Source organism: Dermacentor andersoni, chromosome 2 (assembly GCF_023375885.2).
Source record: "Dermacentor andersoni chromosome 2, qqDerAnde1_hic_scaffold, whole genome shotgun sequence".
NCBI classification, from domain to species: domain Eukaryota; kingdom Metazoa; phylum Arthropoda; class Arachnida; order Ixodida; family Ixodidae; genus Dermacentor; species Dermacentor andersoni.
Window position 1 is genome coordinate 78318246 of NC_092815.1, and position 12362 is coordinate 78330607.

General features: G+C 45.6%; 2 protein-coding genes across 3 annotated transcripts; one reads left to right on the plus strand and one right to left on the minus strand.

Moving 5' to 3' along the window:
- Positions 1–5940: 5940 nt before the first annotated feature.
- LOC126542091 (uncharacterized protein C9orf85 homolog) lies at positions 5941–9674 on the minus strand. The gene is made up of 3 exons (XM_050189097.3): positions 9341–9674; positions 8971–9084; positions 5941–7929 (listed from the first exon to the last, which is right to left on the minus strand). Exons 1-3 carry the CDS (start codon positions 9547–9549, stop codon positions 7896–7898), a joined length of 357 nt encoding a protein of 118 aa, XP_050045054.1. The 5' UTR covers positions 9550–9674; the 3' UTR covers positions 5941–7895.
- A 167-nt stretch (positions 9675–9841) lies between these two features.
- Positions 9842–11532, plus strand: LOC126542093 (alpha-ketoglutarate dehydrogenase component 4). Of its 2 annotated transcripts, none has more exons than XM_050189100.2 (4): positions 9842–9950; positions 10293–10353; positions 10433–10614; positions 11228–11532. In XM_050189100.2, the coding sequence occupies exons 1-4, from the start codon at positions 9921–9923 to the stop codon at positions 11243–11245; spliced, it is 291 nt and encodes a 96-aa protein (XP_050045057.1). In that variant the 5' UTR covers positions 9842–9920; the 3' UTR covers positions 11246–11532. The 2 variants fall into 2 exon arrangements, with proteins under 2 accessions (XP_050045057.1, XP_050045058.1); XM_050189101.2 differs by having other exon boundaries at positions 10442–10614.
- Positions 11533–12362: the final 830 nt, after the last annotated feature.

Here is a 12362-nt window from a genome sequence, read left to right on the forward strand (position 1 = left end):
TTCACGCCACGACCACTATACACTGCGACGAGTATACAGTGTTACTGGGCAGGGACATGAAATCTCATGTCACGGTGGCACCGATACCGAAGAATATGCACTCAACGTACCATGCCGATGGAAGACGAGCACGAGCTGTAACCCTGCGGAATCGTTTTGCGAAAGGTTCGACAGCGTACTACACAGACGCTAGCAGATCCAGCAGAGACGCATACGCTAGCGGTCACCCGAAAACAACTTATCATAACAGCCACAGTCGTAACTCAGTCCACGTATGTGGCCGAAGCGGCTGCAACAGCCATGGTCCTTGCGGACGCGGAACACATATACGAGTGGGCAGTCATACTGTCCGACTCGCAGACGGCATGTCGCCTGTTTCTCAATGGGACGGTATGCAGACTTCTGCATACCGATGGTATGCAAGATGGTATGCAGACTTCTGGGACGAACCTTGACAGAACACCACGACATTATTTGGTGTCCGGCTCACGAGTGCTTTGAGGGTAACGTTGCGGCAGACCGTATTGCTCGAGGATTCAACAACTGAGCTGCGGCCGAGCCGAGCGCGTAACTTTTCCAAGCACTTGTGACATTCTTCTACAACAACGGGAGGAACGCAGAGTGTACGGTCATCCACATAAGGCCCTTAACAGACAGCAGAGTAAGGACTGGCAAGGCATTCAAACAAACAGCTTCCCCAACCTGCATCAACTCAGTAAGATAAACCCAACTAGATTTCTGGACGTCTGTCCATGGTGTTCTAACAAACCCACACTACAACATACCGCATGGAAGTGCCTGGAAAGGCCTTCACATATTACTAGCCCATACATAAATGGCCACCCACACATGTTAAATAGGCAGTAGGAGGCGTGGCTTGCGGACGAGAAAAAGGAGAGCCAAGTGGCTCTCCTGGATTGAGCCCAGCGAGCCGCTCGTGCCAGTGGAGCCCTGGACTGAGGGCCCAACCACGCTCGCGTAATTTTCTTTTTGAAAACTAAAGTTTATTTCCTTCTTTCGTTCCATACTTTTCGAAGTGGAGATGATGCTGCGAACACGCACAGTCGCTACTATATAATTGCAACGGTTCAGCTTGTCGAGGTGGCCAAATCAAAACGCGTCAAGCGTTCAAGGCATGGCTCGCCCGCCATAAATTCGTAAGGGCGTTATATGCCGCTTGTCGATGCGTGCGTCCGCGGCGTAATGGTTATTATATCGGGCGTCTGTGCTAGAGGTCATGTGTTCGAATCCTGCCGTCGGACAATATTAATAACGTTTACCGAATTATTCATTATGCAGTACATTGTTGAAGATGAGTTTACAAAGTCACGAAGCCGTTTGATGCCAGAATAACGAAGTCAAGGCAAATCCATGTACTTCCCATAATTTCCATGCTGGTTCAACCGCTCCAGTCGAAGCTCCCGTAACGTCCAAAGAGGTTTGAATTTAACCTAGCAGATGGCACCGCAACCACCCGTTGCTCCTGTTGTTGGCTTAGCAAACCTGAGAAAAAGAGTACGGCAAATCAAACGAAGCCCCAGCGTTCGAGTAAACGCGGCCTATAGTTACAGCGCCCAAACACTTGTTGTAGTACGTGGTGTATCACCGACCCCGGCGTCCGTCAAAAGAAAGAAAAAAAACCCACCTTCAGTGAAGTATACTCTTGTCATAAGCAGCGTTTAGCAGATCCAAGGCTGCAAGGCACGGGAACGCAGGTGCTTGCGCGTAAGGTGAATGTAATTCGTATATCAGCTACCACACCCTGTTTGCGCATTGTTGCACAATGACGAACGCTGCTGACACCTCGGACGCTACAGGCGTAGATAGGAGGCAACAAAACGCGGACGAAAACATTTTGATGTGTTCGCCTCCCTCATTGTCCGAGGCGCCAGTAGCTTTCACAGAGCTGGAAGGAGCTAGATTATTACACTGCCGTGTGCTTTTTTTTATATGCCGGCTGCCGTAGCACTCTAAAGCGCCGTCGTATGTCTTGGCAACTACGACTACGCCTTTTCTTCCGGCAAAAGTCCGACTGATTAGCGCTAAAGTCCCTAGATATTTTTTGCGACGAGAAAATCCAGAGACTTTAATTAGCGCACGCGCACTAGTTTTGAACCTTTTGCAATGTATTAAACATCATCTCTAGCCATTTAGCACATCACGTGCAACCAATGCACCAACAACAGACTCGAATGAAGTAGAAAGGAGAGAGTAAGCGCGAGAGTGAGGAGTATATGGCACAAAGAACAATGAGTGTCGCTACATTGTAAAGTTTTATCTAGCGACCTTAAGCTCCCGTAGACACTAGCGCCAGAGTTCACTCTAGTAATTATTGTATGAAACTGTATGCTGCTGCACACAGGCGCGCCATGCATGACGCGCCTCTCGGAGGTGGCAATGCGGTGAGCTGCAACACTGCTTCAATGCGAATCGCAATAGACGCAGCCGAGGGCGGTCGGTAATAGGGGAGCCTATGTTAGGAAATAGCAAAAGGACTACTCGTCTGTTCCATATGAAATTTCATTTTCCAGGGTATCGGTACCCCGAAATGGAGTATACGTTCATTGTGACTTGACACAAGCAGAGTATACGAACTCCACGCGGGGTGCAATGATTCTCGAACATGGAGTAGTACAAGCACGCGGTGAACGCGCACACATGTCGCGCAGTTTCCCTCGCGGGCTCGAGGTTCATGCACCCCCCCCCCTCACACACACACACCTAGGGGTGAAAAAAAAAAGAAAAGCGGTCAAGTATTTTGGCTACGGTCCCAATGTCCCTCTGGCCAATGAAAAGGTGAGTGAGCGGGTGGGCGGGACGCTACAGAAAATGCCATCGTAAAGAGGATATAAGCGCAGGCATCGCGATAACCTTATCTATGAGGCGCTGCAAACTTATCTAGGTGTTGACAAAGCGCGGTGATGTCAGCTAGAATGTGACCGGCATCGCATTCGAAACGGCCTTTCCACGACTGCGTTCCCAGCGGCATATACGTCACGGTTGCGCAGTATATAGCTATCGCGTTCTGCCGATGAGCACAGTGCCGCCGGTTTGATTGCCGACCTTCCGTTGAAGGCGGTAAGCAATAACGTTCGTGGACTTGAATTCGGATGCAAGTCCCTAATCAGTCAAACTTCATTCGGATCACTTCAATGCGGCACACCAGTTCACTATGGCAAGTTGGCAAAAAGAAAAAGAATAAAGGGCGGTGAAAGCGGCACACACATCGAGTGATTGTGGACAGGAATAAGCGCGATTTTCTGCAACCCTTCAGGGTGCACGGCTCAGCGCCTTGGGGAAGGGTACAAAACGAGCAAAGAAAAGAACACGGCGGCACAAAGCTACAGAGAAACAGCCCGGATTTTCCGCTATGTTCAGGGATTTGGGCTCGCTTTACAATTTTGCGAATACCCCCGCCAAGTTTCACAAAAAATAATAAACAAATTCTGTTCGCTAATATGTTCGGCTCATCGGTCTCTGAATCTTCCGTTGGGAGTCCTCAGATCGTCACAGTACGCCGGAGGTTTACTTGAGTCGAGCGCAAGCTTATCCGGAGAAATTCCCGAAGCAGGCGAGACCACCAGCAGCGGCAGGAAAGTCGCCTGAAAGAGTCACTGCGGTCGCCTGAAAAAGTCACTGCGATCTAAAAGCAATGTACTGCTTGTCAGTTTCTGCTGTTTCACGTCTGCTGCTGCTGGTTGGGTGCTGCTCAGGGCAAGATTTCAAATAAAATAATTAAATGCGGGTAATCCCCTTCTCAATGTCGTGTCGGCGGGATCTTTTCGAATATTAAAGTTCACAGTTGAGGAGGTATGCGTCGTCAATTGTGCATCTTGCATGACACAGGTACCGTACTGCATTTCTTTTAAACCGTGAAAAGGTTTACATCGGCCAAACTGGGTGTTGTATCAATGATCACTGGACGCAAACCCTCTCCACGACTGACAGGGCACGCATACAGACTCACCGTAGGCAGTGAGGGTGCACGCTAATATTTGCAAGGCATTGGTCGCGGAAAAACGGAGAACATTTTTAAAGGCTCTTCACATAATTAAGCAAGTAACACTTGCGTCGGTGCGGCATGTCTGAGCCTCACTGATAAAGCGTTTACATTTAAAAAGCTATGTTAATATAAGCATGTGTCATACATTAGTTATTATATTAAATGTCGGCCATTGCTCTTTCCCTTGCTTTTTTGTTCATATAGTTTTGTGCACGTGCAAGGAGCCTTGCCGGAGTGTATATTGTCTTTTTTCAGAAATAAATTTTATTTGCTAGTTCCAGTTTTGTCCCGTCGTATTATTTCCCACGGTGGTCACCGCTGTTTTCTGTTTCTTCCTATCTTTCTTTCTTTTTTTCCCATATGCACCAAATGGCCCCGCTCTACGTTGTTACTCTACTATGCAGTTTCTGAACATTTCACCGCAAAATGACACTCGCTGTCGCACTGCGGACGCATAAATTTTCATTTTCAACGACACTCATTTTAAGGCTGAACGAAGAAACTCTTCCATCTCACGGACGAGCGTGTTCCAGCAACATATTCTAAACTGCTGCACTGGTAGCTCATCCATACTGACATCTGAGTCAACGAAACCTAGTCAGTGTGTGCCATACTCCGCGCTTATCCTCCTTACCCTGGCTCTTGCCTAACCGCAACATCGCTTCGTGGAAATGAGTGTGCGCGTCACAGCCTTCGTCATAGTGGCGATAGTTTGCTTTTGGTTGACTGCGCGTTCTTTTTTTTCTGTCGCAACGTCTCGGTTGCAGCGATACCTCGCGCTCTTCCGCGAGCACTCCCGCTGCAAGCGTGACGTCACGGCTTCGACGACGACGCCGCCGAGCGCAAGCGGAGTCAGAACACGACTTCCTCTGTAAACTATAAAATGTTTAGAGAGGAGGTCATGGGTCCGAGTCACCGCCGGAAAGAACATGGGCGGGCCTTTCCGCGCCAATGTGCTGGCTCCGCGCGTGGCGTCGCTGCTTCCAAATAAGATTGACAGCTACACGATTTGGTACGAACTGCAGAAGTCATGAAAGAAACAAAGAAAAGGGAGGAAACAGTCGAAGTACTACGTTGCGATAACATTTCAATAAGTGTACAGTTCTTAACTTGTATCACTCAGAGGTTTAATCTAAGCGTGGCGCGACTGTAACTGACACTTTTGTTGCTGGTGTGTCTTGCTTATTTGCACTTGTGACTCGTGTGCAAACCTATGCCCGTTTGCTCTTCCTTGAGCACCGTCTTGTTGCACAGTTCACACAAACACACTACACCTGATCCCAAAAGTCCAATCCTGTTTAGGAACCCTATAATCGGTAGTCTTGATAGATGCCAATATTTGCACACACACAAGTCATTTTGGTAGCTAAATTGTATAACTGTAGAAATCATTAGTAAATAAAAGAAATGCGTGGGCATCATCCCAAACATACTGGTTTTTCGACCCATAATATATGCAGCTTTACATTTTCATGCCAATGAACTTGTAGCAGGGGCTCAAAACAGGAGGTATGCCATTAAAAAAATGCGAAGGTTTGTTCCATTTTGTTCAGAGGAGGCTTAAGTGAGCAAGAGGGACACTTATAAGATGCCGATTTGTTTTGCATTTTGGAAATGTAAAAGGGCACTCATTGGTGCCTCTAAGACGCCCTGAAGGTGTGCAGTGTCTACATGCTGGAGCGCAAACAACTTTCCTGTTTTTCTGCATACCATATGCTCACTCTTTTAATTGTTTTCAAGGTCCCTAAAAAGACGCCAGAGGAACTGTAAACAAGTATGCTTGAGCCAAATAGGCAAAGTTACATAAAACCATGTCCAAGCTCTCAGAGTTATTGGTGAATTTTCAAAGGCCTGGAACCAAACAAAGGCATACAAGGCGGCATCAGTGCCAGTTGCTCTTCTTGAGGCGATACTACGAAAATACTCTGCCAGTGTACTCCAAAAACCACCAAACGTCAATTTACTTGAGAAGTACAGAGCTCCTATACTGGGATAAAAATCATAGCAAAATTATGAATACACTGCAGACATGCGAGAGCCAAGCAAACAAAGCAACGACACGCCCGCTCACCGCACAATATAGCTTGTGTGAAAGCAAGAACATTTACAAGTAAGAAAATTACAGCTTCTGTCAACAGCGTGATATATGGGTGTAGTAGAAGTATATGCGACCAGATTCTGATGAGCTTAGCTTTGTTCCTCTGAAGGATATATATATTTGGTTTCTCCGTGGAAAATAAAGGCACGTCGAACTACTTTACGCCTCAGCTGAGTCAGCTGGAGCCTCAGTTTAATAGTTGTGCTTAAGCATAATATACAGAGGTCAGCAGTTCAGATGTCCAGTGAAAAAACATTCCTACAAACAGTCATATTAAACTTGTGAAATTGGCCAAAAAACAAAGAATAGGCAAATCAATCGCATGAAGTTTTACAGCAACAGTAACCGATGCTACTTGCAATGCATTATATCGAGGGGAAAGCAGGATAGCTAAACTTTGCACAAAGCGCAAATATAAGTGGACAGCATAATGCTCCAGCAACTGTAGATGCTATATGCCAGCCATATATATTGTTCAATTAGTAAGTCCCCATTAGCAAGACCCCTATGCACAACCACAAATCACAAGCGCCACGATGGATGTCAACAGGTGTTCCTTTAGAGCTAGTTAGTGCACAAATATTGCAGCATACTGCCTTGAGCTGCGGCCCTGCTTCTTTTCTGTTTTGTCTATGGTCCCAGACTGCAGCTGCAGCAACCACAAGGGTTGCGACATACAGTTGCCATGCTCCAGACTGGCTACATCTGGGCATCCTTAGCTACAAAATGTTTGACACTTCCACTGATTGGCTTCTTTACCATAGCCCATGACACCAAGTTTATAATGCCATTGCAGTAGTATGATAAACTGCTAGTTAATATAAAATATTGCGTAAACAGTCACATTTTGCAATTTGGCAATATCATGCTCTCAGCTATCTCCATATTACCTTGTCTGGTGCTGCTGCAAAATGCAGTCCTTCTGATTCTGAATCAACATTTAAGGTCACCTCTCACATGCAATTTGACTGACCTGAAGCAGGAGCACCTATTGTGACCATTTAGTCACAGCTTTGCTATTTCCTAAGTTATGTGATGCAGCAGTTGAGGACAACCCTTTATTGGGCACAAGAGACACAGCAAAAGGCCCCAGACACAGTACACGCTGATGATATGCATCAGCATGTACTGTGCCACACAGGCAATCAAGAAGGGCACACATATGATGATGATAATATACAAACGACAAAGAAGTGCATGATAAATGCCCCCACAGTTACTTTATTGGTGCCCTAGGTTGACTACTGTTTGGCTGTGTTTGAGAGTGCTAAGTCTGCACATTGAGTTCTGAACTTGGGAAGACCCTACACTATACATGTGAATACCTTAAGCACTGTTCAAACTGAAATTTGATGAAACTGAAGTCACAGGCTGTACAGGGTTAAAAAAGAAATACAAATGGCAGTCCTATATCTACAAAAAAAGACCATAAACTATAACACACCTTTACAGCTTGTCACATTCACTGCCCAGCAAATTCAAAATAAAGCCCTACCTGCTTGTAATGTGCTTTATGTAGATAATGGTATCTGTACAATGCATGCTTTAAACTTATTTATTTGCTTGACGGCAATAGCTGACACAGGTTTACATATAAGAATGTACAACGACAATGTGTCATACAGGTTGAGCACTGGTTTGTTGACGCTTCTGTCAGTATCTAATAGCGAATGATGCACCGATGAGGCAAAGGTGTTATCAGCTCACAGCACCTTCCCTCAACAACACATACATAATGCATAAGTATTGTGCTCACACACTAGATCACAATGCCACTTGTCTCTTCAGAAGGTGTCAAGGTTCTTGGTCGTCTTCCGTCACTTGAGAGCTGCACATACAGCAACCCCACATAAGACTTTAAACTAAAGAAAACTAAGGAGACGGGCACTTGCAAGGTCTGAATCAGGGCAAACGAGAAGCCTTAGTTTGATGCAATGCAATGCTTCAAATGGAAGACCTGCAGTTTTCAAGGAGAAAATCATTGTGATTGATAGAGTCTGCATAAGTGCCATCTCTTGAGGGTGAAAGATCAAAAGATTCAAAGATTTTTTACATGTTTTTCCAAGGCATATCTCACCATCACGATTCCTTCCTACTTCTCGCTAAAGAGATAGAGAATAGAATAGAAAAGGTTTTAACTAGAAGAGTGTCTGGTATGCTACCCTACACGGAGAGAGATAGGTACGAATAAAAATCCTTAGACTTTCTCATCTCGAGGTGTGAAAACAACACAATCACTGCAAACAGCAACTGCTGTTAACCTGAAGAATACAAGTCATTTTCGCAGAAACACCATCAACAGGCCTGTTCTCTCCTACATCATGGCATAGTTCTAGTAACTGTAACTTGACGTAATTGTAACTTTATTATGTAAATTTGCTTCTACTGATTGATCATGCAGTCTGCTGAAATGACTGATTACAAGCAAACATTACTGATTGTAATTTTTACAGTAACAAATCAGAAAGTAGAATAGTCAGCTATTCTAAAAAATAAAGTGTGCCAATCAGAACACTGTAGCCATTATCACTTTATGTGACAAAATGCTTGTGAGCACAAGTCTCAGTTGTTGCAATATCACGGAGTAAGAAAACACACATAATCATGTACAAAACATTAGGTTTTTTTTTTTTTCGAGATCAGTACATATGAGGAATTAGCCGTCATGTCAGACATATGTGATTAACCTATGCCTCAACATAGCACCTTGATTTAGGTTAGGACATAAGCGTAACTGAAGATCGATTAATAAAGGCGATCTCGTATGGGATGGCACATAAATGACAAAAGATGAAACGTGCATGGCATGCACTTGCTAAACAAAACGACAGTCGTTCCCACGAATGAAGAAAAATGCACAGTGACTGACCTGGATTCAGAGCCTTCGTGGGCACCACATTTTGCACAGATTTTCAGCCTTTCCGCACAGGCACTACACGCTATATGATAAGCTGACTTGACTGTTTTAGCTTCACACTTGACACTGGAAGGAGAAGGTACGTATGAAGAAAACCTGTATGATGGAGTAGCATACACTCCACTTAAAAGTTTCAGATACTAAAGAGCCGACATTGTTGCACAAATACTTACTTTTCCTCCTCTCTACAGACATAACTGTTTTCATCTTTCAAGCGCAACCTTATTGCTCTGCTAAATTTCAATAAAGTAGCAAATGTTCACTAACGTGCAGAGCACTACAACATAACTATAGAGGCTAGGAAGCAAAAAAAACCTCTCACCATTTCTTCGGCACCGTAAGCGGCTTGTACTTTTTGTACTTAATTTTCCACTCGATTATGCCTTTACACCTCGCACACACATTTTCGATTTTCATGTTGAGTATTTTCTTCGTCTGCACACTCGTGTCGTGAAGCGTGTTCTTAAATGCAGTGGCATTTTGGTGCTTCTGAGCCCGTGACCTGCTCACATTTCCCGACTGTGTGCTCATATTTCAAGCACGACCTGCAGGATTTGCGCAATAAACTAAACTGCCCGCGACAGCAGTAAACAAGAACTAACCGCACCGCAGAGGCACGGGAGTCGCCATAACGATTGCGTAACAACACGTGTGCGCTAACTTTGCTAACGTAGCTAACAATGCGGGAGATATAAGAGTATATATATGCGATTATGCATAAATTAAAAAAAATTGATATGCGTGAATTTGAGCCTCGTTACGGAAAACTACAGAGCGAAGTAAATATGCCAAGTAAATATTGCGAAGCTTCCCTAAATCACCGCACCTGGCAGCGTTAGCGGCAGCAGTCGAAAAATTGAGTTTGTGCGGTGCGCTTGTTGGCGGCGACGACGGCGGCGCAGATGGCTTCATCTTCTGCAAGAGTTATTCAGGTCACTTGCACTATATCTTGTTTTGTTTTGTTAGAGACCAATGAACGGCCGAAGCGCAGACTATTGCCGCTCATGATGCGCTGGTCCTTGTTCGTACGGGCCAGATGCAGAGCCGTGCTTTTATGTCCGAGAAACGGAACTCGCGCTGAAGGACGCCCTTGAGAGCAGGCGCCACGGTAAAACGTCTCTAACAGACGGAATACCTGCTGACAACCAGCTCGACCGCTCCCGATTGCTTAACAGTGATGACAGGGAACACCATTAACACGTGTGGCTGATTGTAAACGTGTTGCGTCACCTACATTGCACTACCCATTCATTGGATTCGTCTGGTTTTCGCAGGCCGTCAAGCCCCACAACCCGCTGATAAAATTTCGCGCCGGCAGCGCGAGGGCCGATAGAGGTAAGGTTGAGGTCGAAGCGTTTGTGACGCTGTCTTTGGTAGGACGAATGTTGTGACGCGGGTTCTCAACGTCGCAAAGTTCTCACAGGGCCGACACAGACCACTGCTTCATCCACAGCGATGAAGGCGACGAGTAGCGCTACTCCCGCAGAATCTAAACCGGTGGGCTCTGCGCCACGCGGATCCGGTATCGACGAATCTCAACTACCAGCCCGGTACGCCAGGAAACCGCTGTCTCAATACGAAGGCGACTACATACAGGTAAGCAGCCATGGATCGAGGGCACTGAACGTTTGTGCCCCAGTCACACGGGGCTCTTTTGATCGCGATCGAATTTCTCTATCGCGAATGGCTCCTATGCTCAAGTTTCAGAAGGGAGCCAATCGCAATCGAAAAATTCGATCCCGACCGAAAGTGCCCCGTGTGACTCTTGATTAGTCTTGCATTTTGTCGTATTATATTCGCTTTCTGTTAATTCCAGCAAAAATATTTGACACCGAGTAACATTAAGGCTATTCGATTATGTGCTCATGCGATTAAAAATGGTGCAACTGACGTTTTTTCCTAAAGGAAAAAGCGGGTCTAAATAACGTTACACCACGAGCCGATTCTGGCTTTGACAGGACAGGTTTGATGCTTGACAGAAGGCACATTTTGCTTAACTGGAATCCCCACTTTGTCGAAGCAACTTTAACTAAAAAAAATAACAGGCGAATAAAAATTACGTAATTTGTTTGAATTCTGGCTCTAAGTGCGGCGCTTCTCAGGACCACGTTAAAGTTCTTTGTCTGTCTGTTGGCGGCAGATTAACTTGTTAGTATGATTGCCACCGAATAGCGACTGAAAGTCATGTTTTTCTTTTCTTCCATTTCAGAGAGGAGGCCCCGAGTAACAAAGGTCCCTGCATAGTTGCTGTAAATAAGAAACGCTCAAAAAGAATTCCTTGAAGCCCATGTTGAAGAGCCCTGCTTTATAGCAGCAATAGTGGATGGAGGGGGGGGGACCACGACAAGCATGGGAAGAATGCACCAATGCAATTATTTATTTGATGAATGCAGGCAGAGATGAAGGCCTCGTGTAGGATGCACTGTGAAGACAACGATGAAGGTGGCTGCTACACTCTGCAAGTGCCCAGTGCATTCCCATGCAATTAAATATGTTTGTTCTTGTTGTGGTTAATTTCGGTATGAAAAGCAGCTGTAGTATCCAGCATTTCATCTTAATTGATGCAATGCTTCATACTTAAAGGAAAGCAAAGAAATACAAAAGGAAACCGAAGACTGTGAAGCAAGCGAGACGTCATTCAAGTACAGGTGCAATCTTACTGGTACATTTGACTGGTCACCTTCAAGTGCTCCGACCGGTTGAATTGAGTGCTTGGAACACATTCGCGTGGTTCATTCAGAATGCCGCACTCCATCTCGGGACTTCTTGGAGGCACTCGCGCCTTTGAGCTGGGAGCGTGACCGTGATCTGACAATTCCTGCCATGTGGCTTCTCCAATAGCTCCGGGAGCAGGTGAATGTTCGCCTCGAGCAGGCTCTCTCTGGCTACAGTCTCATTCAGCACCTTTCCGCAAACACAGTTGGAGTGCGGTAGGAACCAGTTGAATGTACCATAAGAGACAGGAAGACGCCAGTATGTAGTTTACCAAGCAAATCTCGGCAGCTGATAGTTGAGATGTAGACAGTAGACAAAAAAAGTGATATCACGCATGTAATGTGTAGTGATCTAGTTCAGTAACAATGAGTGCCAAGAGATGACAATGCAATGAAAGGTAAGCAAGAATCAGATGAAGCGATGAGGCTATTTGTAGGCATAGGATTCAGTATGAGAGTAGATGGTCACTGCTTGTAGAGGCCATCAAGCTGCAGTGTACTTCAATAGGCTGCTGCAGAGCAGTAGGTCGTGTATACCAATCCCTGCCTCTGCAGCCACATTCTGATGTGGGGGGGGGGGAGGGGCAAGATGCAAAAAGTGTCTGTTGTTCAATTTAGTTCCACATGAAG

Coding starts and splice junctions, on each gene's coding strand:
- LOC126542093 (XM_050189100.2), top strand. CDS start 9,921: ATGGCTTCATCTTCTGCAAGAGTTATTCAG. Junction 9,951..10,292: donor CTTCTGCAAGAGTTATTCAG/GTCACTTGCACT, acceptor TGGTTTTCGCAG/GCCGTCAAGCCCCACAACCC. Junction 10,354..10,432: donor CAGCGCGAGGGCCGATAGAG/GTAAGGTTGAGG, acceptor AACGTCGCAAAG/TTCTCACAGGGCCGACACAG.
- LOC126542091 (XM_050189097.3), bottom strand. CDS start 9,549: ATGAGCACACAGTCGGGAAATGTGAGCAGGTCACGGGCTCAGAAGCAC. Junction 9,085..9,340: donor CTTACGGTGCCGAAGAAATG/GTGAGAGGTTTT, acceptor TTCTCCTTCCAG/TGTCAAGTGTGAAGCTAAAA. Junction 7,930..8,970: donor CACGAAGGCTCTGAATCCAG/GTCAGTCACTGT, acceptor CTGTATGTGCAG/CTCTCAAGTGACGGAAGACG.